Source organism: Spodoptera frugiperda, chromosome 20 (genome assembly GCF_023101765.2).
Source record: "Spodoptera frugiperda isolate SF20-4 chromosome 20, AGI-APGP_CSIRO_Sfru_2.0, whole genome shotgun sequence".
NCBI lineage: Eukaryota > Metazoa > Arthropoda > Insecta > Lepidoptera > Noctuidae > Spodoptera > Spodoptera frugiperda.
Window position 1 is genome coordinate 2,221,348 of NC_064231.1, and position 26,374 is coordinate 2,247,721.

At 35.0% G+C, this 26,374-nt stretch overlaps 4 protein-coding genes across 6 annotated transcripts; 2 read left to right on the top strand and 2 right to left on the bottom strand.

The window, feature by feature from the left end:
- Positions 1-866: 866 nt before the first annotated feature.
- On the bottom strand, positions 867-3,582 carry LOC118280889 (V-type proton ATPase 21 kDa proteolipid subunit c''). The gene is made up of 2 exons (XM_035601283.2): positions 2,621-3,582; positions 867-2,079 (listed from the first exon to the last, which is right to left on the bottom strand). Exon 1 carries the CDS (start codon positions 3,268-3,270, stop codon positions 2,653-2,655), a length of 618 nt encoding a protein of 205 aa, XP_035457176.1. The 5' UTR covers positions 3,271-3,582; the 3' UTR covers positions 867-2,079; positions 2,621-2,652.
- Positions 3,583-4,867: 1,285 nt separating this feature from the next.
- On the top strand, positions 4,868-9,955 carry LOC118280900 (protein dispatched). Its single transcript, XM_035601294.2, has one exon. The coding sequence runs from the start codon at positions 5,122-5,124 to the stop codon at positions 8,479-8,481; it is 3,360 nt and encodes a 1,119-aa protein (XP_035457187.1). The 5' UTR covers positions 4,868-5,121; the 3' UTR covers positions 8,482-9,955.
- A 1,208-nt stretch (positions 9,956-11,163) lies between these two features.
- Positions 11,164-17,090, top strand: LOC118280929 (IST1 homolog). Of its 3 annotated transcripts, XM_035601337.2 has the most exons (7): positions 11,165-11,468; positions 12,052-12,214; positions 12,527-12,746; positions 13,402-13,538; positions 14,505-14,639; positions 14,914-14,964; positions 15,333-17,090. In XM_035601337.2, exons 1-7 carry the CDS (start codon positions 11,287-11,289, stop codon positions 15,576-15,578), a joined length of 1,134 nt encoding a protein of 377 aa, XP_035457230.1. In that variant the 5' UTR covers positions 11,165-11,286; the 3' UTR covers positions 15,579-17,090. The 3 variants fall into 3 exon arrangements, with proteins under 3 accessions (XP_050557062.1, XP_050557063.1, XP_035457230.1); XM_050701105.1 differs by lacking the exon at positions 14,914-14,964 and having other exon boundaries at positions 11,164-11,468; XM_050701106.1 differs by lacking the exon at positions 14,505-14,639 and having other exon boundaries at positions 11,164-11,468.
- LOC118261831 (phospholipase A-2-activating protein) lies at positions 16,970-26,226 on the bottom strand. The gene is made up of 16 exons (XM_050701099.1): positions 25,995-26,226; positions 25,690-25,923; positions 24,782-24,972; positions 24,327-24,468; positions 23,827-23,984; positions 23,298-23,439; positions 22,775-22,955; positions 22,270-22,379; positions 21,906-21,998; positions 21,355-21,525; positions 20,765-20,888; positions 19,813-19,873; positions 19,282-19,407; positions 18,699-18,844; positions 18,060-18,184; positions 16,970-17,712 (listed from the first exon to the last, which is right to left on the bottom strand). Exons 1-16 carry the CDS (start codon positions 26,129-26,131, stop codon positions 17,535-17,537), a joined length of 2,319 nt encoding a protein of 772 aa, XP_050557056.1. The 5' UTR covers positions 26,132-26,226; the 3' UTR covers positions 16,970-17,534.
- Positions 26,227-26,374: the final 148 nt, after the last annotated feature.

Below are 26,374 nucleotides of genomic sequence, written 5' to 3' on the forward strand. Positions count from 1 at the left end.
ATCTACGGGATGAGCCCAATGGATAGGAGATTGACCTCCGTACTCAGTCATTTAATGATTGCTTAACCCAATGCTTAGCAATTGTTTTCGGAACAAAATTGTTACTAAGGAATAGTTTGAGTAATCATTAAATGTCTCTGAGGTTTTTTCCCTTTGACATCAGACTCTTACTGACTAAAAACCACCCCGTTCCTACTCCTGCTTGTCGAGCCGGAGCCCCGGTAAAGCCGCTAGGTAGTACGCAGCTCCGGAAACGTCACTGAGTATGGCAGTGAGATCTTATCCCTTAGCTGTCCTTGGACCTTTACTACCTAAAGGGCAAGGCTCCATCTCCCCGCAATCTTTACACCTATCACTACCAACGCTTATGTCGACGTAATCATACGTACATACTCTTATCGTACACAATCAACAACGTAGGCGCCACTCACGCGCATTCGTGATAATGACAGAATCAACACCAAATTGATTACGACATCTAAATTTTTTGTCTCATTCTATCTACCTATCTTCAGAGGGTTTTGGAAATTCGTTGATTATAAAGCAAAATACTTGTTTTTAAACCATTATGAGTCTTTTAGTAATATTGACTAAACTACCTCCCGTTATTGTCAAAAAGTACTTGATAATAATTCGTTTCTGAATATTTCAGGGTCAATGTGAACTACTTTCAGGGTCACTTCCTAATTCCGGGCACGCCTGACGAAACCTATGGTTGTCTCAAAGAATACTTACATTTTTTACTGATAAAATCGAAATAAACAATAGGACAAAAAAATATCACTTAATTTTTTTTTTCTATTTTATCCTAAACCTGTCGTAGGTTCATGTAGTCAAAAACAAAGATAAAAATGAAAATATTGTACAACTTTTTATCTATTTATTCATCAACATACATAATATCTACATTTGCACAAATAAAATATATTTACTTAGAATTACATCAGTAAATTGAATAAGACTGATATAATACTCTCGTTCGTTTTGTTCCGAAATTTGAACACTGCGCTAATAGCCAATGTCGTTAATCAATTGATATATAAAATACCAACAATGTGTGGCAACAAATTAACTCCTATAGTTAAGTTTATGCAGTTGAATTTACAAGTACGTACAATAAATTAGTAAGAGGTAAGCAAACTAATATTTACAATTGGGAGTTTACAATCATTTGATATATTTTTATTTTCTCATATAATAATTTAATAAGGGAAACCGTGCTTTATCGATACCAGAAAACGTTAACAATTTCGATATTTTCCAAGCAGACACATGCTTTAGTTCATCAGTACAATAACTCTGTCATGAAAGATGTTTTCTATATAATTGTAAAACTTTGTGCTCTGCTATAATACGTCAACAATAGAGTGCTATTGACGGCTGTATACAATGCCACCAACATCACCCTTCTTCATAATTTGTGTCTAATGGAAAATAACATATCACACCAAATACGAAATGTATGTACATTAATATTTTATTACTATGTATAATATGGGTTACAGACTGACCAATGAAGCTTTTACAAAACTTGAAACAAGGTTTTATGGAATGTATAAGCCTTATAAATGACTAGGCACAATACTGTAGTTACGTCAAGGCAGAGCTTTGTATTAGGCCATGGAAACTCTAAGAACAGTGTGTGCCTAGTCATTTCCAAATTAGGACACTGTTACGGTTCAATGCAACACAATCTCAACAGTTTGCTAAATAGTTGTCAATAGAATACTGAATGAAATACAATCCAAACCTCTGTTCAAATATCTCAAATCTTAGCACAAATGCCTTAATATATGAAACAACAATTATAGTTAATTTATAGTACAGTAATAACATCAAAAAGTTAATTTTACTTTAAGCTACTTTGCTATGGAGTGCTAAGATCAGATATTTTGATTTATAATTAAAAAAATAATTTACATTTTATAAACACATCAACAAAGAGCAGGCAGGAAAGATACACAAGTTCAACACTGCAATTATAATAACTTGAAGCTTCTTCGGTATATAAGTATGTGAGCACTGGATACTCGGTTAGTGAGGGAGGTCAAGGCTGGTAACTTCCAGTGCCGGTGTACACTGAAAACAATAAAAAACTCATTACTATCTCAAATACTTTAATTACATATAAAGGTAACATTATAATTAATAATTCCTAAGAATATATTAAATTAATATCATACAGTAAGTAAGCTTAAGGAAAACAAGGCAGGATGTGTAAACTTTACATAATACAACTATTTGTCAAATGACTGAAACATGCTGTAACACTTAGATGTCCATTCTTGCAAGATCATGTGACCTAGATTGTAAACCTATTTTTATATTATTATTTATTCTCTAATAAGACTTAAGGAACATTTAACATACATAGTCATTCTTATAAGAATTGTATTAGGACTTCAAAATTTACAAATAGATTATAGAGATAAATATATTTTTAAAAATTTGAATGGATAAATATTGGCTCTAGTTATGAAACCTACACTAGATTTATAAACAATTTGATTTTTTAATGAAATGTTGTATGAATCATAGACACAATCTGTTTGTCACATATTTCTCACAATGGACTACATAGTTACAATTTTTTAAATGCAAATATTGAATGGATACTTACACTTAGATTCAAGTTTTAAGTTTATTCTTAAATTACTGGTTGCCCATTTTGCACTTTGATGTCATGTAGATACCAACAATAAGACCAAAGAGACCAATGGCTGATCCGAAAATCTCTACAATTAGGATCTTGACGAACAGAGCAGCATTGGCCGCATCAGCCAGGGCAGCACCAGATCCTACAATTCCCACGGCGATACCACAGAACAGGTTGACAGTACCCACGGCCAGACCAGCTCCAAACATCACATAGCCAGCCATCCAGTTCTGTTGCTTGATAGAGATGTCAATCAGGGGCTCTGTGTATTTTTCCAGCATTCCAGACAACACGATGGCAGTGATCAATCCATAAATGGCGACGGCTTCGCAGAAGATGACGGAGATCAAGTTCTTAGTCTTAATTCTGGGAGCTTTGACACCTCCTCCGACTATGCTCACTCCCGTCGTGTGGATGCCCATAGCTGCACCCACTACTGATAGAGCCACGGCGAACGCGATTCCCAGCGTACCCCACATGTATGGGGACGTGTTCTCCAGGAACCATCCAATACTGAGTTGCTCACCCTTTCCTTGGAGAAGATAGAACATAGACACTACTGGAATCACGGTCACCAGCAACAGCGCGAACATGTAAGTTAGGAAGTACCTCATCTTGAAGTATTTTTATTAGCAAATTGGTGCTGTTTTACCCGATATTCCCAAAAGGGACGGCCTTTTTTCGCCCAATTTTTGCCTTGACAGAAAACTCAAAAGCGAAGAGGTCTTGTGATCACAAGTTGTCATAGACAATAAAAGAGTTGCAACTATAAAATATAACTAAAAAAAACTCTTGTGACCTTTTGATAAAACTAAAATAAATCGCTATAAAATGCTGATGGCACTTTATAACTAACAGATAGAATGAAATAGTTGCGGATATTGGTTACTGGTTTTTCTTGGAGATTTTTAAGGATTAAAATTATTATAGCGACATATTGCCAGTAAAAATAATCCGTCATTAATCATACTTTTTGTCTATACGTATGCACGAGAAGTTGGACCTGAGTACCTGACCCACAGATTGGACCCCAAGAGATGTACGAAGTCTACGTATTCACTAACAAAAATATTTCTGTGAAACTTCACACTCACATAGTAGTCGGCCAAATTCTTATAAGTACTCTAAAAATTTAGTAACGAATATACTTATAGATTATAGAAAAAATAAACTTACCTACCCTTCTACTTCTTAGCCGTATCAAAGAGTGGCCGTGGTCGTGGTTATCATTCCATCATCTATTTCAATTAACCGATATTGTGGACTCATGCAAAGTAATCTTTACTTGATCAGCCCACACGCCCCAATCGTAATTGCGATTAATTAAACCTATCTACGAAAACCGACATTGTCTTATAAATGCACCGTATAAAAGGCTTCGTATTTTTTTGTTTTGACATTGTTTGTGGATGCTATTTGCATTTAGTATACTTATTTGAAATCATCAGGATTAAAGGCGTCCTCGGCGTCTTCTATAAAAAACAATTTTAGAAAGGTTGAGTTGGCCCGTATACAAAATACTGAGTATTTTATACGTTTTTACTCTAGTACTTATAGAAAAAACTGGATTAATCTTGCCTATTTATCCGAAAAATCGCCCATCTCTAGGTTATTCATAATTTACATGTTTAGCAAGCGAAAGAAATCAGTTTTACTAGAGGCCAGAAACAGAAAGACAAGAACGCTGAGGCGCGGTATCTGTTACTTGTGTGTATTTTGACTAAAGATGGGCGATTTCTCGGATAAATACCCAAAATTGATAAATAGTGAGTAAATCCTGAGTATCTTTTAATTTTTTTAAATATCGCTCATCTCTAATACCGACTTAGAGACCCCGCAGACATACAATTGTAAGTTGGCCAACTATCGAACGACTAAATTGTGTAAATGATTAAATCAACCGACTTTATTTTATTGGTTACCAGCCGCTGACTTATTCGATTTAGTCAGTGACAGTATTGCTAGCGTGGTGCGTGTGCGTGAAAATGCGGAAAAGAAATGCTCTAATCGCTTAATTAATAATTAATTTATTAAATAATCGATTGTGATACGATCGGTGTCCAATTAATTAGTTGGACGATTTAGTTGGACAAGATGTGCGGGCTAGCATATGTCACTATACCTATTCGTATACTCTGCGATTTAATCGGCCAACTTGAAATTGTAAATCTGCGGGGTCTCTTAATGGACCTGAGGTTAACGTGACAAGTAGCACTTTTTGATAGGCAACATTATTTTTATTCTGTGACAGTTAAAAGTTGTGTATTTTGTGTAGGGGTAAACTTTAATCTTTATTATTCCTTCCATTTTTCTAATGTCTTGTGTTGTGTATTTTGTTTTGCAAAATGTGATCCCCGTTATTTTACATTTAAATTAGCTTACTTAGTTGGGAATGTGTCAAGTTGAGATGAGAAGATGGTGGATTAAAATAAGTATGTGGCCCATGAAGTCATCATTATATAAAGATGTTGTCAGCTTACGCCAGGTTTATCGTCCGCCACTCCTACCTTACTCTCTTCACTGTAGCCGTGATCTCATCCATCCTTACTGTGATCCCACTGGTATGCCATGACGTACCATCATTTTCTGATCCCATAGTGGGTTTTGAAACGCGAGGAACCACCTTAGCTCATCGGTTTATTGCATGGGAGAACCTAATCGAAGAAACAAGACCTTCTCGAAGTCTCGCAGTGAATCCTAAAGAAATTGAGGATCAGATTCGAATGAACCAAACATACTACAACAGGACGCGGCAGGACAGACCGAGGTCAGGTCGCGGCCGTTCTAAGAAAAAAGGACGCGACAAAAAGAAAAAGGTACATCACAACAACGACACAAATTTTGAAAAGAACTGGCCACTGGCAGAACCTAACATATCTAGTACCCATGTCCATTGGGGATTTGGAAAAAACAAAACATTTGAAGACGATAATGCAATTTTCCTAAAAGATCACACAAGAAAACAATGGGTATCTATTAAAGAAATGCAGCGTAAACCCGATAAACCCATAACTCACAACTATGCATCGGGAACCTGTGGACCACCCATATCAGATTATGCTCATTTAGTTATAACTAATACAGATAACACATCTTTATTAACATTTGAAAATGTAGGAAGGATGTGTAGACTGCAGTCCATGCTGGTGGAGCTTGGAGAAGCAGAATATTACAAAATGTGCCAAAGAGATCTACATTCTGAAGACATCTGCTGCCCAGTGTGGAGTGTGCCAAACTACATAGCTTTAATGTCAGGCAAGACTTCCTGTGAAAATTTAAGTAGAGATGACGTAAGTAGTGCAGTTACTCTCTTGAAGAAGTGCGCTGGCTACTTCCATAACTTCTCGTTGATGGCCTCTTGTGATTTAGATAGGTGTAAAGTTCCCAAGTATTGTTCTCAGTATGATGCCATATATAACATGTTATTTTATCTCATAGATTCGCAAGCTTTCACTCCGTCTGATCTCTCACAGAGTTTTGTTAAGAATGTCATGTTGTTCCTACCCTTGGCAAGCAGCAGCACCGTGTTACCTTACTATGAAATATTGCAAAGTTCAAATCTATCTTATGAGACACTCGTAATACCTGCCATGGACTTTGGACTGAAAAATGCACTTTTTGACTTATGGGTAATACAAGATACCTGGTTGATAGGTTTAGGAGGTCTCTTTGTATTTATGTGTGTGTGGGTCTATACAAAATCTATAATTCTTACTCTGCTGTTGTTTATAGCTATAACATATTCAATTGGTATAGCATACTTCTTGTATATCTATGTGTTCAATTTGGAATTTTTTCCCTTTATGAATTTATTAGTAATAGTTGTTGTGATAGGTATTGGGGCAGATGATGCATTCCTTTATGTCAAAGTTTGGAAAATGGCAAGCAAACAACTCATTCGAGACAATGTTGTTAGTCAAGAGAATGGTTTAAGTGACATAAAGAATGTATCCAGTGCAGGAGAAACTATACTAATACAAATACTTGTGGAGACCATGAAGCACTCCATAACAACTATGGCCGTCACCACACTGACAACAGCAGTAGCTTTCCTAGCCTCCTATGTCAGCTACATTCCCGCTATAAACTGCTTTAGTGTCTTCGCAGGTACAGCTGTTCTAGTCAACTTTTTTTTAATGATAAGTATGTTGCCAGCATCACTATTTATTGTAGATGTTAAATTGTGTACAAATCGAAGAAAGTTTTTAGATATAATTCACAAAAATATTAATGAATTTTGGGAGGATATCAGAGTGATGTTGAATGTATTTATTATAACATGTGTCACAAGATTGTACATAATGTTTGTTATAGTAATGGGTGCTATTGGTATCGGCAGCCTTGTCGTAGTTTTCTATTACCCTGGCCTTCAATTGCCAGACCTGAAACAGTTCCAACTTTTCCAAACATCCCATCCTTTTGAACAGTATGATATGGTGTACAGTAGCAAGTTCTTATTTGAGAGATTCGGAAAAGATATTGGTACAGGCAGTAAGATGCCTCTCAGATGGATTTGGGGAGTTAAGGCTATAGATAATGGAAATCACATGGACCCTGCTTCTAAGGGTCATATAGAGTTTGATCATAGCTTTTCAGTATCAAATCCTGATTCTCAAAAATGGTTGGCAGAATTTTGTCACAGAATTAAAAGCCAGCCATTTTTCCAACCAACCTTAGGTCCTTTACTCCCAAATTGTTTCATTGAGAGCTTTAAAATGTACATGAGTAGACGCTGCATTGATCACATTGACAAAATTAATAGAACACCATGCTGTGAGACATCAGTGTTCCCTTATAAAAAAGAAGTATTCGAATTCTGTATTATAAAGGCGATGGAGTCCTTGTACCAAACTCCTCGCGAATTGTTTATGCCTGGTGTGGCTGGCCCTAAATTTCTTAGAAATGCCAATCCGACTGTCTCAGCAATTGTAGTCGAATTTGAGAGTAATGTACCCTACTCTATGTCATACACGGAAATGGATTATTTTTATAGCCAAGTTGAAAATTGGACGCAACATGAATTGAAATCCGCACCACCGGAAATGCAAAGTGGTTGGTTCTTGTCTGACTTACAATTTTATGATCTACAAAAAACATTAGCTAGCGGAACTGTGATTGCTCTTATACTGTCAGCTACATTAGGTTTTATAGTACTTGTACCGGCAACATTAAGCCTCGTGATTAGCTCATGTGCTTTAGTAGCCATGATTTTTTCCGCAACTGTAACTATAGCTATATTAGTATTAAATGGTTGGAAGCTCAATGTTCTAGAAAGTGTAGCAATATCTACTTCGGCGGGGTTAGCTGTGGATTTTAATCTTCACTATGCCCTTTCCTATGCTAATGCTAATGGAGCAAAGTCTGCGAGAGTCAAATGTGCGTTGTCGTCGTCTTCTGGACCGACTGCGGCTGCCGCGTTGACGACTGGTTTTGCGGGGATATTTTTATTGCGCTCAAATCTCCTGCCTTATTCGCAGATAGGGTCTTTTCTAGCACTGATAATGGTAGTCAGTTGGAGTTATGCAACATTCTTTTTGTGTTCTCTTCTCCAATTAGTTGGTCGTAACTCTGTGAAAGAATCTCCTACAGAGGAGAGAAAATCGGTATCGCGAGTAAGTTCTGTTTGCTCAGGTGTTCCCAATTTAGAAAGCCACGAGCTGGAGCACCTGGCAGACAGCAGTCGTACGAATCTCACGCACTCCCATAGTCCCTCTAACGCTAGCGCCACTACCGTTGTTTTACACGATGACTACGATAATTCTCACAATAAAATTGTTAAGAAGTCTAGTGATACGAGTAATAATAAATTCTCCGAAAACGACTGAATGTTAGAACTAATTCATAGTTAGCTAAGTAAGCCATATTTTGACGTATTTTTGTGACAAACCAGTATTATTTTTTAACGGTTTTTATTTTTGTTATACGCTGTTTTCTATTATTTACTATTGTAGTTTGGTCTTTGTAAATACTCGTGACTTGTATTAAATCAATTTATAGGAATGATCGATGTGACAATAATTATCACATAAATATTCACATGGGACAATATAAGATCTTAACGAGCTTAGCTTGCATTTTGAGTTAAGTACCGTAAATATGTTTACTTATTCTGATCTCACGTGTGAATTGAATACTACTAATTTTACTATGTACTGCTACTAATTATACATAGGATCATGATCTGATGTACTTAATGTTAGACTTTACAATTCTATACATGTTTAAGTATTTAAATGTTACTTTGCACTGTTATTTCATTGATGTATTCTTGTTCTAAGCATATAAGTATTAATGTCAATTCGCATTCACGATGAAATTGTTAAAATTAACTTTAAATAAAAAATCTGTATGTATATTATCATATTAAAAATATGTATGATGTGCAACTGTTAAACGACATGGGCTCAGGGCGAAAATATTGAAATGGCCCTGTGTTCTATCTCGACTACTTAATTTAGCTAAAAAAGTATATATTATTATAATATTGAGCGTCACATAGAAGCGGGAAAATATTGCACAGCTGGGAGTTAGGCATTTATTTTTATTTTTTTATTCTCACCGCATGACATCCCGCTTCGTGTGAATCATGTTTGTATAAGGATACTGCCATACTATTCCTTATTTGTCAAAAATATATTAAAGATTATTCTATTCCAATAACTACGAAGTGAAAAAGTGAGTACAAATGTAGCCAATTGATGTAACTGTTAGGTGTAAGTACCTGCATTTGTTTTTTGGTTCTGCCTAATAATAATTGGCCTAGTCCACTACTAATAGATGTGTGGCCGTATCCTTGGTAATTATCACTTCAATGTGTGTACTTAAATGTCGTAAGTGTGAAAACTTACGTTGTATTTCGTGAAGTACTTATTTTACAATGCCTAGAGCGTTAATCGTTAAGTAAACTCAATTTACAAAATAGGCTAATTTAAGTAAATGCCTATACATAGCACAAAGTTTAAAAAACAAAATAATGAAATATTTTTGTTACGGAATTGTTACCATTTGTCATAGAATTTAACTATGATGCCTGTTATTAATATCAAATCAAATAACTATACTTACAGTATTTAAAAAAACGTAAGTTCGTTAGTATAATGAACTAAGAAAGTATTCATTTCGGTGTATAATACCTATGACGTAAGATTTTTTACTAATCAGATGTATCGAATGTTGACTAACTGTACTTAATACTCTTTAGTGTACCTAGGTATAGATAAATGGTCAGCTACACAAGGTAGCATAACTTAATAGTACTATGATTGTGTAAGAAACGAAATAAAATGTTAATTTTTGTAAGAGGGTTGTTTTATTTTATACTTTTCCTTAAAATTAGGCAAAATCAAAATAATAGCGCTCCTACGTTGCTGTTAAAATGTTAAAAAGAAACATAAGTAACATTTTTACTTAGCCGTTGTATAACGACCGGTCGATCGAGTATTTCGGGCACCCAAAGAAAGAGTATAATAAATAGGTATAGGGAAAATACCCCACGTCTTACGTAGACAATGCCACGGGAAAAATATTTAAAAATTGGATGAATGAGGAAAATTAATTTTACTATCAAGAATAAATAGAATGGCATTCATATATTTCCAATGGTTGTCTGGTTGTACAAGAATCCGAATCGAATCCGCTTTACTCCAAATATTATTATTTTTGCTAAGCTTGAAGTAAGCATTTTTTAAATATATTATTTTACACACATCCAATTCAATAGATATAATATAATACCTAATTGATGCCCCTGACCTTCACAATGAACTGGTTCGACTCTATGCTCCTGATAACTACATACGTGCTCGCAGGCACCGTCTGCTATCTGTGCCTGCATGTCGTACCGTGGCCAGGGCATCCTCCCCTATTCCTCGTGTCCTGTCCGCACTCAATAGCCTCATGGAAACCTACCCTGACTGTGATCTATTCGTGGATGAGCTTAAAGCAATTAAAAGGGTCTGCCTAAGCTTTTGTGAAAGCCTCTAGTATCTAGAAATGTTCTTTCTTTTATTTTAGTTGCTTTCGTGTATGTACTGTGCAATAGTATATATTATTATTATTGATAAAACAAAAAAAAAAAAGACATTTTTTGTTTTTGTTTTACCAATTTTATTGTGATGTCTTTTTTATGTTTTTCTTCCTTTTATTTCAATTTTATTTTATTTTGTATGAGTTGAGAACCTCCTCCTTTTTTTGAAGTCGGTTAAGAAACAAAAAAGACATTTTTTGTTTTTGTTTTACCAATTTTATTGTGATGTTATTTTTATGTGTAATTGGTTCGTTGAACCGTGATAACATATTAATAATAAATAAATAATAGAATTTTCCCTTTTTCCATCAATTGTAATAACTAAACGTTTTGACAGCTTTGAAAGTTAAAATCCGATTGCGAATCTTTTAGCATATTTTTATGCTGTCCTTGTCACACATGGCGTGATTATAATAAGCTATCCTGCTGTCAAATGTCAAAGATTTGACTAATTTGACATTGACAGTATGATGACCTGGAACACTCGTTTTAATGATTCCTGCGGTGATTCATACAGATTGCAAACAATAAATAAATTTACGCGTTAGTCATTCGTAATCTCGTGTAAATTAAAAATTATAGTTCAAAATCTATTGCATTCAAAATGTTTTCCACAAATCCCAACTACACTAAGCTCAAAACTCACTTGAGGCTTGCTATAAATAGGCTGAAATTGTTAGAGAAGAAGAAAACGGAATTGGCTCAAAAAGCCAGGAAGGAAATCGCTGAATACATTGCTGCTGGTAAAAGCGAGAGAGCCAAGATACGCGTAGAACATATCATCAGGTCAGTACATAGAATATTTGTGTAGGAAATGGAATAAAACTCTTCAAACAAAATTGTCCTTGAGACAGATTTTTGATCACCTCTGTACAAAATAACGCATTGCGTCATGGTGTAATAGGCAAGGCAATACTAGTTTAATAGACATAATGACTGATGTCTGTGATTTAATTTATTCAGGAATAGTAGTACATTTATGTTGATACACAGACAAGGCAACTCACTTATAACTTTACATTATTAACATACATTTGAAAGATAAGTAATGTTGAAAGAGATATTTTGTTGTAAAATTTAGTTATATCTTTCTAAGAAGTTTCATCCCTCATTTGCCAGAATACAGATCTAAGTAAGACAATGTAGGTATATGTTATTATGCTTCATAAGATCTCATGTACTTCAAGCTTCTTTTGTTTATTTCTTTCATGGTGAAAAAATCATTTTTCCGCCTTTGGTGATGCGAGATAATAAGTCAGACTCTTACTGACTAAAAACCACACCATTCCTATTCCTAGTTTGTGAGCTGGAGCCCTGGCAACCCATCAGGTATTAAACTGCGTAGACTTCTTAAAGATCCTTATTACAGGGAGGACTACATGGTGGAAGCTATGGAAATAGTGGAGATGTACTGTGACCTCATACTGGCAAGGTTTGGCCTTGTGACGCAGATGAAAGAACTTGATGAAGGACTTGCAGAGGCCATATCCAGTCTCATATGGGTGGCTCCTAGGATGCATACTGATGTTCAGGTTGGTATATAACTTTCTATTAAAGTAAGACATTGAAAAACAAGTTTACTACTTCTTTTGATCAGTCCTTAACCAATTAGAATCCTATAGGATGTTATAAATTGTTTGAATGTTATGAGATTTAACTTTTTTTATATAAATGACCTAAGAATACAGTACAATACAATTTTTTTTCAATTCCTTCATCAAAATAGCTGTTGCTTCTTCGGAGAGACCTCTGGTTCATTCCTCGCCTTGCCGAAGGCGAGAGAAATCATTGGATTATATTCCCTACTCAAAAAAACCTTTTACTAAAAGAATATTTCATTACAGGAACTGAAAATAATATCAGATCTACTCACAGCAAAATACGGAAAGATCTACGCGGATGCTTGTAGGAACGAAAACGTGAATACTCTGAGTGACAAGTTGAAACATAAGATGTCAGTGCAAAGTCCGCCCAAGATACTTGTGGAGAGATACTTGATAGAGATAGCTAAGAATTATAATGTTGAGTATGTGCCTGATGAACAAGTCATGAGGGAAGAAGAAGGTGTGTAGAGCTTTTGTGAAATCTTTTCTTATTTACTTAATAATATAAAGGGAATACTCCCAAACAGGTGACGGGAATAACAAGTTTTATTTAAAAAAAAGACATTTAATGTTATGTCCATTAACACCATATTTTTTGTAAATAGGTTTATTGTGCTATGTAGCAGAATCAGTACAAAAGTGAATGTACAAAAGTTTTCATCGGCTTAGTCAATCTTCAGTTTCTTAGTCATTTATTTTATGTAATAATAGTTGTAATCAACTGCCTAAGGTTGATGTTGCATGAATAAAATTACAAAATCAAAAAAAAAACTTTAGCATTGGAAGTGTTTCGTTTACACCTTGTATACCTGTTACAACTCTTATCTTGTTTGGTTTATAAAGAATTTGAAGATTTACTTTTATTGTCAAGCCAGATCAGAGTTTTGCTTAATTTAAAGTTGCTACATAACATGAAACACCAAGGAGTTTTTCAACCAAAAACTTTTCATGATTCATACACCAAATATAAGAAAATCTTTTAGGTATACAAACTTGAGTGATCCTGTGAGTATAAAATCATCAGTAAACCACAATATTACCTTTTAATTGTAGATCATATTATAAAAAAAACATTCTATCAATATTATTCCATCTTCATCCTCTTTAATTCACAGGTCGAGACGCAATGTTAATAGACATCAATGGCCCTCCGATGCCGCCCGGTTTCATTGGTTACCCGCAGCAACCAGCTGTGTCCATGCCAAACCTGCCGCCACCACCACCAACCGTGACACCATTTGCTTATCCTTCTGTGAGTATAAATCTATTGTTATTCAGCAAATTAGTTATTTTATTAGTGGCTCAATAATAACCTACTTCTTATTAGAATAACTAGATTATCTGTCATTTCATTAATTAACTTAAGCATTACACCCCATTTGTGAAATGCTTTTAGTAATGCTAATGTTCCTTGACAAGACGTTAGACAGTAGATTTGTTGATATTTGCGTAGCCTTTCAAACACTACACGTTAGACTGTTGGTGCTTGATATTAAAATTTACATATCATTACATTAACTGAAAATCATGGTTTACTCACATAAATTAATTGAGAAAAGCTCTACTAGAGCCAGTAGGCTGTGCGACGTCGCTGCATCTGCGCACGCTGCTCATGATGAAGAGTCCCTCTGTGACTCGAATCTAGTAGAGCTTTTCTCCATTGATTTAGGTTAGTAAACCATGACTTTTAGTTAATTTAGTATGTCTCTTGATAGTTATAAAAATATCATTACATTATTTTCATTTATACAAATGCGTAGTGCTTCAACAAAACTTATTAATACTCACTTTATAAACACTCATTATGATTAACAATGTTATATTTAAATATTTGATATCAATGATTAATGTTTTGTATTGAGTTGTTGATTCACAACACTTAAAGTTTAAACACTTCCACTGCATTGTTGAGTGCACAGTATTGTAATCAATATGTTATTCCCCACTTCTACATAAACACATAACTGATAGAAATACACATTTATGTTGCGGGAGTCAAAAATATGTTATAATGATTACCGTGATACCCTCGTATCTGAATTAAAAATCGTATCCATAATAAGGTACGAATTAAAATGTACCCCATAGCATAACTTCTTTCTAAATCTAAAAACGGTAGAATTACCTACTACTAAAAAGATCTTTGCTTTATATCCATATTCTCACGTTTATAATAATATTTCTGTTAGCTAATCTTGTGACTAATTTCCACCAATAGCAACCTTCTGGCGGTAAAGTGGGTGGGTTTATCGCGACACCTCCGGGTCCGTATGGCGGGCCCAGCCAGTCACCTATGGGATACAATCTGCCGCCTGGAGTCGATTCTAAATCCTTGAGCAATAGCTTCTTGCAGGTAATAATTAAAATCAAAAATATAAGTTGAAAAGGAAAATAACTTGATACTGAAATTCTGAAGTGTTACCAATAAACAAAATATTGTTATGTTGCTTGATGTTGCCAAGTTAAAAATATAAAAAATGTCCCTAACTTTTTTTTTGCATTTTGCTATCATTTGTTACTATGTTTCTAATTTTTTGTTAATTTTCTTTTGACACGATAAAGTGAAACTAATGCTATAAAACGCATGTTTGAGAATTTGGCTTGAAACCACTTTATTCCTTTTTCAGGATGAAATGAGCAATCTGCCTCCTGCTTATGACAGCATCCACCATGATTTGGTACCTATTTTATTTTTATTTTTTTCGCTTTATAATCATAATCACTGCATGAATTAAGAAGTAGTATAGTAGTATTAGTAGTGCAACTATCACCATTTTAGATGTACACACAGTAAAGTAAACTTTAAACTAAATCAATATAATATGACACAGAAAATCTTACGAAAATTGAATACAATCAAGTGCATGATTATTACCAGTATTTAAATCATATTCAATTACCTACAATAATTACGAACTGGAATGTTAGTTATATATGACGTTTACATTGTTTAATCATTCTTTCTATTCATCCATATTTACTTGAACTTACCTACCTTATTACCTGATACCTGACTAGAAATATAATCTCCATTCTTATGTTCCAGCCGCCACACGTGCCGAGTCCCCCAGCCCCCAACGTGCCGACGCCGCAGCCCCGCTCTCGCGTCCCCAACCACTTCCCAGAACTGCCCGACCTGCCGTCAGTACCATCAGACCTCATCCTACCATCAGTGCCTCACAGTAACAACTCAAATACTTCAAACAACCAACCTAACGCTCCCAATGCACCTGATGAAATTGATTTCGATGATCTGAACCGTCGTTTCGAGGAGTTGAAGAAGAAAAAGTAAGGTCTATGTAATTCACACCAGTCAATTAAGATGCGGGATTTTGAACGTTTCTGCTTGAAAGATAGTTACTATTTTTGCCTTATTATAATGGATATTGTCTATAAGCTATTTGTCGGTAGATTTAGCTACTTATAAAGATAGAATTTTAACTAACTTGCAAGACGAGATTGATGAATGCAGTTTGTAGAATCGTGTCTTTTGGTATTTTTACTGGCTGTGCTCATTGGATTAGCAGGCGTAACGATATTTATCACTACAATGTAAGTAGTGAAATGTTTATTATACATCAAGTTGCTAAATCTACCGATAGATAGGTTAGACAGTGGCCGTAAATGGATCGGAGTGTATTGAATTGGGTCTTAATTATTAAAAATATTTTGAGATTAGCATAGTCACAAAACCCGCAAGTATACGACTGGCCTAATGTAAGATTAGCCGACGCTCACTTTGAATCTGAATTTATATAAGTGTTGTTTACAGTATTGATAATTTTTGATAGTATTTGAGCATCGATTATTTTGTACTTTTGACACTGAATGTATTTATAAATTATTTAATAAAGTTATTATTCGACTAATTGGTTGGCACTCAACCAAAAATTATATTCCATGCATGTGATAATTTAATCAAAATTCGAAAAATATATAGGAAAGAAGTAATTTAATTTAATTTTAACAATGTAAGAAATCGATGCTCTTATGATCAAAATATTTAGTTTTCTACATTCATAAAGTAATTGTTATTCACAATCCATTTCCATTCGCTCGGCTATGTCTTCGCAATTTTTACGATGTGACACTACCAAAATTCGAATCGAATAATAGTCACACGCATTCTCATAAAAACACGTGTTTTTAAATTAATTTCACTTTCTTTTTTATGTTAAGACTGGTCGTCGTAATGGCGATTTCTTATGTAAAATATTATGTAACTATTTTTTATTATCCCTTTTTTTATTTACTCTGGCAATTTGCCTATATCTGTAACATAATGTGATTGATATGTTGATATAAATAACGTAACTTTTAACTGTTGTTCTAATTTAATTGTTACATAATAATTAGGTATGTAATTGTATAACGTGTTTGGAAGAATGGAATGCAGTGTAGGAATTACCCACGTACTTTCAAAATAGTCAAATTATTTCGAAATATCGAAAGTTATCGACGTCATATTAACAGCGTGTAACAGTCACATAGCTAAGACTACAAAATTATGTAGTGAGTGATTAAAAAAAAATATTGCATGGGAAGTCAAATAATCAACTTATTTTTACTAAAGAAACTATCCAATTCTATTCTTCTAAACAATGTTTAGTTTTCATCAGAAATTGATAAATATCTAGTAAAATATTAGGTATTGTGTAAAGTATAGGTTATGAAATAAAAGAGTTTTATTTTAATATTTTATACAATTTATTATTATTGCTGCAGTGTCTGGTATCAAACCAAGCTTCCATTGATGACGGGTAGCAAGTTAATGTACATTATGAAATACAATACATTTCATCTATTACCATGTTTCATTCAACTATGTAATAAAAAATAGACTTAACCAGTCCTAACAGTGTTAATAGTTCATATCCATATTACATTTCGAAGTCGTACGATTTAAAACGACAAGTAATACAACAACAATGGAGTTTTTAATTATTCTAATATTTTATCTGTAATCTTGTCCTCGCACCAACACGATAAACATTTCCATAGAATAAGATAGCCATATAATCCTAATCGAAGGCAGTATCGATGCAATTACTAATTATTGCTTATTTGTGACAAGTTACCACTTCCAATTGGGCATTAAATTAAGGAACAATGAATAAAAAAAGCGCCAACACAGACAAGATCAGCTATTCAAATCCGGAGCACAAATGTCAATATGAACATACAAAAATGATCTTTTAAATCTAATAATATAAATAACAGCCTTATAAAGTACTTGCGTAAGTTTTGTTCATAAGAGACTGACTACTTGTTGCGACAGTGTTGCTATTTTCGCGCAATTTTGGTCCATAGTGTTGCCACTGTCCTTTTTCAGCCTGTTATGTAGTTGAGGGCTGGACACTACTCTTGTTTGAATTTGTAGCTTGTTTGGAGATTCTGCTAGAAGAGTGCCGAGTGCTACTAAACCTCTGTAATCAGAAAAAATACTTCTTTTAACACATTAACCCTTCGTCTGCGGATATATGAGACAACAATGGAATACATATTATTGTGTCTCGCACTGATCAGTGCTTCAGCATAAGACGCGACGGGTTAATCGCCATGGGGGCTGTTAACGCGCGCTAACGGAGGATTTCCCTTCAACAGATGTTTGTTGGCAGTCAAAGTATTACGTGTTTCAACAAATCAGCATAAACTGAGAATGTCTGTAATGTAGTATTTATTCTAAAGAAAAAGCTGGATAGAATAAGAATAATTTTGATGTTATTCACAGAAAATAGGTACTATAACTTAGTATTGTGAGAGCAAATATTACCTGAAATAAGCTTCATTGTCTGTGATCCTGGGCAGCAGTTGTACCAAGCAGTCTGCGAGGTCCACACTGTCGGGTTGTTGAGCCAGTGCGACGGACAGGTTCAATAGCAATGATGTGGCTGCAATCTGTTGTAAAAAAAGTTAAATGGTTACAAAATAAATTACCATTCATGGGTTGTCATGATCTTCAAACTTGATAGGCTGAGTATGAATCACAGGTAACTTTAAAAAAATCAACAAAATTGCTACCCGTCTCTTGGCACCTAGATTTAGTTTTCACACGGATCGTATTTCGTAGTTTTTTTTTTATGAAATACGCCGATAAACGAGCAGACGTATCACCTGATGGTAAGCAATCGCCGCCGCCCATGGACACTTGAAACACTAGAGGCGTTACAAGTGCGTTGCCGGCTTTTTGGGGTTAGGAATTTAAGGGTTGTTGTTCGGGAATCGGGGATTGGGAAGGGGGAAATTGGGCCTAAGATAACCTCACTCACACAACGCAAGCGTTGTTTCAGGTCGGTTTTCTGTGAGGCCGTGGTATTACTCAGGTCGAGCCGGCCCATTCGTGCCGAAGCATGGCTTTCCCACACTTAAAAGTAGTTAATTTGTATCGATTTTTATATAAACAATAACATACCTGAGCATTATTGTTGAGTTGCGAGAGACATATGAGTGAGTGCACGACGCTCTCTCTTGCAGCCAGTACCAGCATCTCTCCGGGAAGGTCGCTGAATGCGTTCACTAACACTCGCATCGCTAACATCTGGTTGGCTGGGAGATTGTCTATAAAGGTATAATAGTTACAAGTTAGTAAGATAGGTACGTACTATTTTTAGAAAAAGCTTTTTTCGTGTTTTCCTGTTGGGACTACATATTAGTATGAGGTACATGTTTTAACAAAACAAAGAGAATTGTAGTATTCAGTTACGTACTGTTTCTAGTATTATTTAGAGTGAGTGATCCTTAAAATCTAGTTATTCATGAGGGGTGTCATAAGTGGATAAAGTTCGTGTTTGTGGCATTTCCACAAAATAATATAAATGCACCATGCAACTAATGTTAAAAATCTGTAAGAACTTTGACTTCTCCGAAGACGCTGTATTCTTCCCGTATGACGCACGGAAAAAAGCAATGTTAAACAAAAACATAGTTATAAGTAGTAATAGTTTTTAGTAGTTATAATAGTGTTATATGTATAAGCAGTAATGGTTTTTACATACCTGGTCCTAAAAGAGACAGTAGATATTTGATGAAGGTTGGCCCGTATGACCTGTCGAATATCTGGCCGTTTATTTCTTTATTCCTAACTGCTAACCTAGTCACGTCCAATACTGGGAATAGTATTTCTGTAAACAAAACAATATTACGATTACTTCATGACCATCATCTTCTTTAGGTGGAAGAAGCTTGAAAGGAGAGGGCGTAGGGAATTTTGATAATCTCCAAATAATATATGCGTGAATAGAGAGTTATTTAGGTGACTTGTACCATGTATGTGGACAGAGGATTTTTATCACAATTATAGTAACTCCAAATAGGTGCCAGATATATCTGCTACTTCGTAAAGTAGAAGATATATCAGATAGCATGTGTTGTAGTCTGTAGACTACATTGCACTCAAGTGACACCATAAATTAAACAAGTGGCTTAGCAGCACAAAAAGCTCTGTTTTTCAATGATCCGCTGGTACAGGGATCCATGCCAGATACAATGTGCTGTCTTTTGTTGTCTATGAGAGGTTAATTAATTACCTTTAGGCCATTCCAGCATTCTCTTTAATATCGATATAGTTTCATTGTTGTACACATTGTTCTGTAACAAAGACAATATATAAGGTAAATTAATTAATATCTAAGTTTCATTAGGCCTTGATTGATTTTAAATTGTTATTTTGTACATGACCTCAAAACCTGAGGAGTTACAAAGGTGCTAAAGAGGCTGCCTTTAGGGGTTTGGAGCTGATGTAAAATACAGAAAAACATATCTTTATTCTGATTACATACCTACGTAAAGATAGATAATACTGGCTCTGTTATAATATGTATACAGATAAAAGATAAAACTAATCAAACAAAAATATCATCATGTTACGTAACCCTCCTGTCTTGTAAGTAGAACTATTATTTTCTACATTAGCAGGTTTGATAGCTGTTTACCTGTTCGATCGAATGGCTGCTACCGACTACCGAACATGACATTTCATTTTCAACAACCTGGTCGGAAAAAATATTACTGTTTTCGATATTTTTGATGCCTAATGAGTCAAGTTACGATAACCTAAGTTTTATATAAGTTATTATAATGAACAACTAGGCGAGCCTCTCGACGCATTTTTAATTCGTTCGTAGTGTAATTTTACCCGAGACATCATGCTCAGCAGTGGGTATTGGGTACAATTTGGCCATCACTCGACTAATAAATTTACGCCCGAATACTCAAACGCTACTCAATTTTTAGTTGTACTCAAATATCGTGCTATCTCTGTCATTTTATAAAGAATTGATAGTGACGGAACTACATTTGAGAGTGTCTTAAAATTGAGTAGCGTTTGAGTATTCGGGTATTAGTTTAGTTTAATTAAAGTTTGAAGACAACTTCTAAAGGAGAGATGGGTTTTGTTCAGCAATAGTTACTAACGCATTTGGCAGGCCACAGGAAATGTAGGGAAAGCAACATCAAAACAAATATAATACATAACCTTACCGGTTCACAAAGTTTGACGACAGTTTCCAGTTGTTCATCAGTGAGTGCGCTCAGTCCGTCTCCTACTTTACTGTTGAACTCCTTAAGTTTGTCGTGAATTGCTTTCAAGTTGGCTTGATCGAACCTGAAATGTTTACAGCATTTAAAATCGTAGTAGGTTTTCTATTTAATTCATATATACACTCATTTATTATCAAAGGGCAAGCTTCTTTTACGTTTAATGAGATTGAAACGAGAACGCGTTTGATGTTCCGATTGGCCTGTTTCAACGAACCAACCAATCAGAGTGCCGAAGGCGGTCTCGTTTCGATAAGTTCTCAATTGTGTTGTAGTTACCATGTCATAGGTAAACAGCTTTCACTACGCCATAAACCCGAGCCACACTACTCCAAAGTCCAAAACGTCAACAATACTTTGAAAGACTCGGAAATCTCCAGGAAACCCCTGTCTTGTCTATTTGTGTGATGTTATAAAATATACATCTATTCCTTTTTCCCTATCCTCATCAAAAAAAAAAGGCTATAGGTTAACAATATTTTACTTACTTTCGTTTACAAGAAAGATAAAGATATTGCTGTTGTTTTCCTTACCTAATATAAGCATCGTGTGGTATGAGCATTTTCTCCCGAGATGTTGTAGTGCTAGCGGTAGTGTACGCGCCGGACCCCGTGAAGGGATCGGCGTGGGAAGGCGGCGGTAGGCCCGGGACTGAACCAGAACCCGGCACGTAACGAGACTCGCCTGTGAACGGGTCCGCGAAGCTGGAAAGAATAAGAAAGAATTGTAATTAAAAATAAAATAAGTGTGTTTTTGTGACTCGATATCGGTGTTTTCGATGAGTATCAATTAACTGTTCCATTAGGATATTTGATTACATTTTTTCTTAAATCATTTGAGTCACTTAAAGAATTCTTGTAAGCTACTGTAATATTTAAAATACCCAAAAGTTTAGGAGTCAGATAATAAATTATACTAAATAGGAATGATCAATGGTATTTAAAGTTTTTTGTTTTAGGTATATCTGAATGGTGATCCAGTACTTAAAACATTGATTATCAACATAAATCTGTTGAAGGGAAATCCTCTGCTAGCACTGGTTACTATGGCATCTAATGTGTTAATCAAGTTATTAAAAACTTACCCATTATTGCTTGATACAGGTTGTGAATCCAATTTAGCATTAGTTATAATGAAGTTAGCGACTTGCTCCAAATATACTTGAGGTAAATTGTTTCTGAAAAGAAAACGGAATTTTAGATAAAACACAAAGAGTGTGCAAATAAATAAGTAGGTGGTTAATAGGAACTTTAACCGTTTTATAAATTCAAAAGTCGATTATAAATTCGAAGTTTAAGTTGTAAATCAATATTTTTTAATGTGATTGATTAGCTCGTGCCAGATGATCAGCGTATAATGTTTCGATTGTCGTCTTAACCTAAGTCAGGTAGTTAGTGGTAACATAACAAAATAAACAAGATCTTAATAGTAGATAAAGCAATATTTACTTGTGTATAAAGGCTTGAGCGGCTACCCAAGGGTCTTCAGTCTTGTTGAATGGGAGTTTTATTGGCGGCGCTCCGTCCTTGATGTCCACGCTGAATACAAAGTCGTATTCCTGGAAATAAATATTATAATCTTTACTTATGAAGTTTAAATACTATTGGAAACATAGTGGGAATATTCGTATTAGTCAATTAACAAAATCCAATTGTGTGTTCACATATAACGAGAGCGCATCTCGATTTCGCTCTATCGAACCCTTTGTACATGGAACTCATAACATAGGACGACTAATAAAAGATTTATGTAGATAAGACATTGTCTATTCCTGGAAGAAAAAATTTTAAATGTTTGTGTCTAACTGTCGCACTCAGAGATATTCAAAGATAAGTTTACCTAAAGTATTCTGTAGTAACAGTTATGTTCCGAAAACAATGGCTAAGGACTACATGCGGTAAGTACACATTAAATAATTAATAGAATCTAATATAAAAGTATATAATATATCACCTTCCCCTGGTACATAGTCTTCCCCTCACTAGAAGGTGGTGTTCCCATGACGTCACCGATCTCGTTCCACGTACTCTCCGCGGCGCTCCACGAGTAACACTTCACGTTGGTACCGCGACGGACTAGCTTCGTTTGTCCGTCTGCCTTGCCCGGCTCTAGGAGGACTTCTGGACCTGGTAATCTGAGAAATTGGGAGAGTAAGTGATTTTGTTTTAGTTTTAAATGAATGAAGAAAAGAATTCACGACAAAAACACATTAGGACATAAGTATTCCTATTTTTAAAGCGAGGAGGTAGACAGTTCGAACACCCGTATGTCCAGTACTTTAATTTAAAAAAAAAAAAACATTGCTCCACACTAAGATTTCCTCCTGTGTCGTGAGTGCTCCGTGCGGGAATTGAACCCACTACACGTTACGCAGCAGCCACCGCACCAACCGTGCAGTAATTTTTCCTTTTTGATTCCATAACATAACATAGTAGTATACATATTTACAAACAAAATATAAAAGAAATTCACTTACTCAGATAACTTGAATCCTCCAATCTCCTGTTGTGTGGCAGCCTGCATCTTGGCGACATCTTCCTCGAACTGTTTCAGCGTGGCTTCGTCTGCATACCTCGCCGGGTCCTTTGTGAATACTCGTACTATACCGTCACTCGAACCTGATGATATAAAACAAACATATTTTATTTGTCAACTAGTAAAGTAGAGTACCAATTGATGATTATTGGCATTCTGACAAATAATAATATACATTTAAAATAATGTAAAATGTAAGTTTTTCATACAGAATAAAGTATGAGATCACTCATACTTTTATGTATGGCTTTTCGTAAACCTTGGCGTTTTCTTTCAATTGAAATTATCTCACTTGAAGTGCTCAATTATATTTCAACATTTAAGTTAAGTTCAATGGGGGAGGCCTATGTTCAGCAGTGGACTTCTTATGACTGATATGATAATGAAGTTAAAGTTCCTAGTTTTAATTTAGCAATTAACAAACCTATACTAATATCACATTTGTAATATTAAAAATAATTTCCACATACCAGTAACAATATCCCCGTTGTCGAGACAGGTGATGCTCCAGACGGACTGTACGGGCAGCCTGATGTCCCGGACGCAGTCCCCGCCCGCCCACAGCCGCACCGCGCCGTCCTCGCCACACGTCGCGAAACCTTGCTGCACTACTGGGTTCATGCTGATACTGGAGACAAATTATTAATCATTAGCTAAAAAGTGTGATGATTATCATAAGCTAAAGGCATCTGTTCAGGTAGTAGTATATCAGTCAGGTGTAAAAACAATGCCAATCCTTAGTACGAGTTTGCTTTACATTTAAAGTAATCGAAACTAAAGCTTGTTCAGCGCTCTTATTGGCCGATTCAAATAAACCAACCAATTAGAGCACTGAAATTTATACTAAGGGTACAGACCATTCAAAACTGACAAGGATGGAATTCATATAGAAGTAAGGATATGTAGAGGAAATACTACTTATCATTACTACTATGACTTTCACCTGTATGTATGTAAAATAACTATTTACCTGTAGATATAGTTAGAATGTCCATAGTATGTGTTAAGGCACTGCCCCTTGTTAGTCCAGTGTTTGATGGACGCATCATTTGAACAGCTGAGGAATGTTTCAGGGTTGGCTACTGCTAGAGCTCTGACACAATCTGTGTGGCCTGAAAGTTGGGAAATTGTAAATAAGTGTTGTAGATATGTAGGGACAAAACTATTGAGATATCCTGCAACTCTAATATTAGTCTGGTTGTATATACAATAAGCCCAAACATAAATAGTTAGGATTCATAACATAACTTCTGCTTATCCTATGGAGTTTAATAAAAGTGTGATGTTATGTTATATTCTTACTAGAAACACCAAACACAATGAATAATAAAATATGTTTTTAAAAGATTTTACACATACTTAATGCAAATATTTTGGAATTTTTTCTCAGAATCATTATCATAAAAGCAACCAACAGTTTCTTACCAGTCAAAGTGCTAATGACAGTTCCATCTTTCTTCCACAATTTGATGGTTTTGTCAGCGGATGCTGTAGCATATGTATTATTGAACAGTTCCACGGCGGCCCACACTGCAGCCTGGTGGCCCTTGAGGGACAGTGGAGGCAAGCGGCTCGCATTTATGTTCCATACTTTCGCTGTACTGTCCCAACTTGAACTGTTTAAGAAAGGAGTGTTACTTTAGAAGTGATTTTGATTCTATGTCCTTCTAAATATTATAAATGTATTGTATTTTCTATATATTATAAATGAGATACACTATTTTTATTTCTAATACTAAAAATATTGAATGTATTGAAATACATTTTATGTACCTATTTCTAAAGTACATATTGAAAGTAGTTTCTGGTTAGAATATCATTCTAGTACCAGCTAGATAGAATTCTATAAGATTTAAGATAATTCCTTGATAAAAAATCTGTACAAAGCTTTTATGTTATAGTAGTTAATTAGTGTACAATTAAGAACTTGTGAACATCTAAATTAATATTTTGTATTCTTTTCTTATTCTAATTAGAATTTAATTAAATAGAATACATAGGCCTATGTCCAGCAGTGGATGAGAACAGGATTTGATGATGATGAAATACAATACAAAAATATCTAAAAAGAATCCAAAGATAAACTTATGCAACTTTATCTAATAAAGTAGTGAAAAAGAAATCTTATAAGCTTTCAGCTGACTTTGTTGTTGTATTTATAGTACTGTTCAATGTTCTAACATTACAGAATATCTGATATTGTTGTATAATCAATAAAGATGTGTATAATCTACTAATTAAATGCAAATATCACAAGTCACGCAACACAAAACACTGGAGAAGAAGGGTGGTAAAAGGTTATTTACTTGTCTATGAAAACAAAGAAAACTAACCTCAGCAAAATTCCAGAATCTCTGCCAGGTGTTACACTACACACGGCGTTCTCGTGACCTTCTAGTGTCACCTGGATCACGCCGTCCTGCAGGTTATACCCTAGTATTGTATTGTCATTGCTCCCCGTCACAACCAAACCGTCAGGATACGCTTCACAAGGAGGCAACCAGCACACGCACGATACAAAATTCCTGTGCCCTTTATACGTCACCACGTTCACAAAATCTTTGACTCTGAAAAAGAAACCCTTTGTCATATCTAAAGAAAGTTCTAACAATGTAACGGCACTGAAATAAATACGTACCCTTCCGGATGCCAAAGCTTTGCGGTCCTATCGCGTGAAGCAGATAATATACAAAATTCTTTTGTCGTAGCCACACATCGCACGTCCAGTGAGTGCCCGCATAAAACAGCACTTAATTTATAATCAGGAACAGCCATTGGAAAACGTATTTATTTTCAAAATGCTGAGAAAAATCAGAAACAATCGCGGCGAACAAAAGTTGTCATGTCATGTCATGTTGACGTTGCTGTCAACAAACGTCTGAAACTGACTTTTTTATTGATTGGCAGCAAAGGTATTTAAAGATAAATAATTTGATTTAGATAAGTCCAGAAAAGTGCTTACCAATTTTGATAATTCAAACGTGTAACAACTTATTAAAATGTTGTATATTTTTATTC

What these genes read in the sequence shown, in the direction of transcription:
- LOC118261831 (XM_050701099.1), bottom strand. Translation starts at nt 26,131, where the DNA reads ATGGCTGTTCCTGATTATAAATTAAGTGCTGTTTTATGCGGGCACTCA. An exon ending in GATTCTGGAATTTTGCTGAG is followed by an intron (nt 24,973 to 25,689) that starts GTTAGTTTTCTT and finishes TTTCTTAAACAG; the next exon opens with TTCAAGTTGGGACAGTACAG. An exon ending in CAACGGGGATATTGTTACTG is followed by an intron (nt 23,440 to 23,826) that starts GTATGTGGAAAT and finishes TTATATCATCAG; the next exon opens with GTTCGAGTGACGGTATAGTA.
- LOC118280929 (XM_035601337.2), top strand. Translation starts at nt 11,287, where the DNA reads ATGTTTTCCACAAATCCCAACTACACTAAGCTCAAAACTCACTTGAGG. An exon ending in CACCATTTGCTTATCCTTCT is followed by an intron (nt 13,539 to 14,504) that starts GTGAGTATAAAT and finishes TTCCACCAATAG; the next exon opens with CAACCTTCTGGCGGTAAAGT. An exon ending in TGAGCAATAGCTTCTTGCAG is followed by an intron (nt 14,640 to 14,913) that starts GTAATAATTAAA and finishes TTCCTTTTTCAG; the next exon opens with GATGAAATGAGCAATCTGCC.
- LOC118280900 (XM_035601294.2), top strand. Translation starts at nt 5,122, where the DNA reads ATGTTGTCAGCTTACGCCAGGTTTATCGTCCGCCACTCCTACCTTACT.
- LOC118280889 (XM_035601283.2), bottom strand. Translation starts at nt 3,270, where the DNA reads ATGAGGTACTTCCTAACTTACATGTTCGCGCTGTTGCTGGTGACCGTG.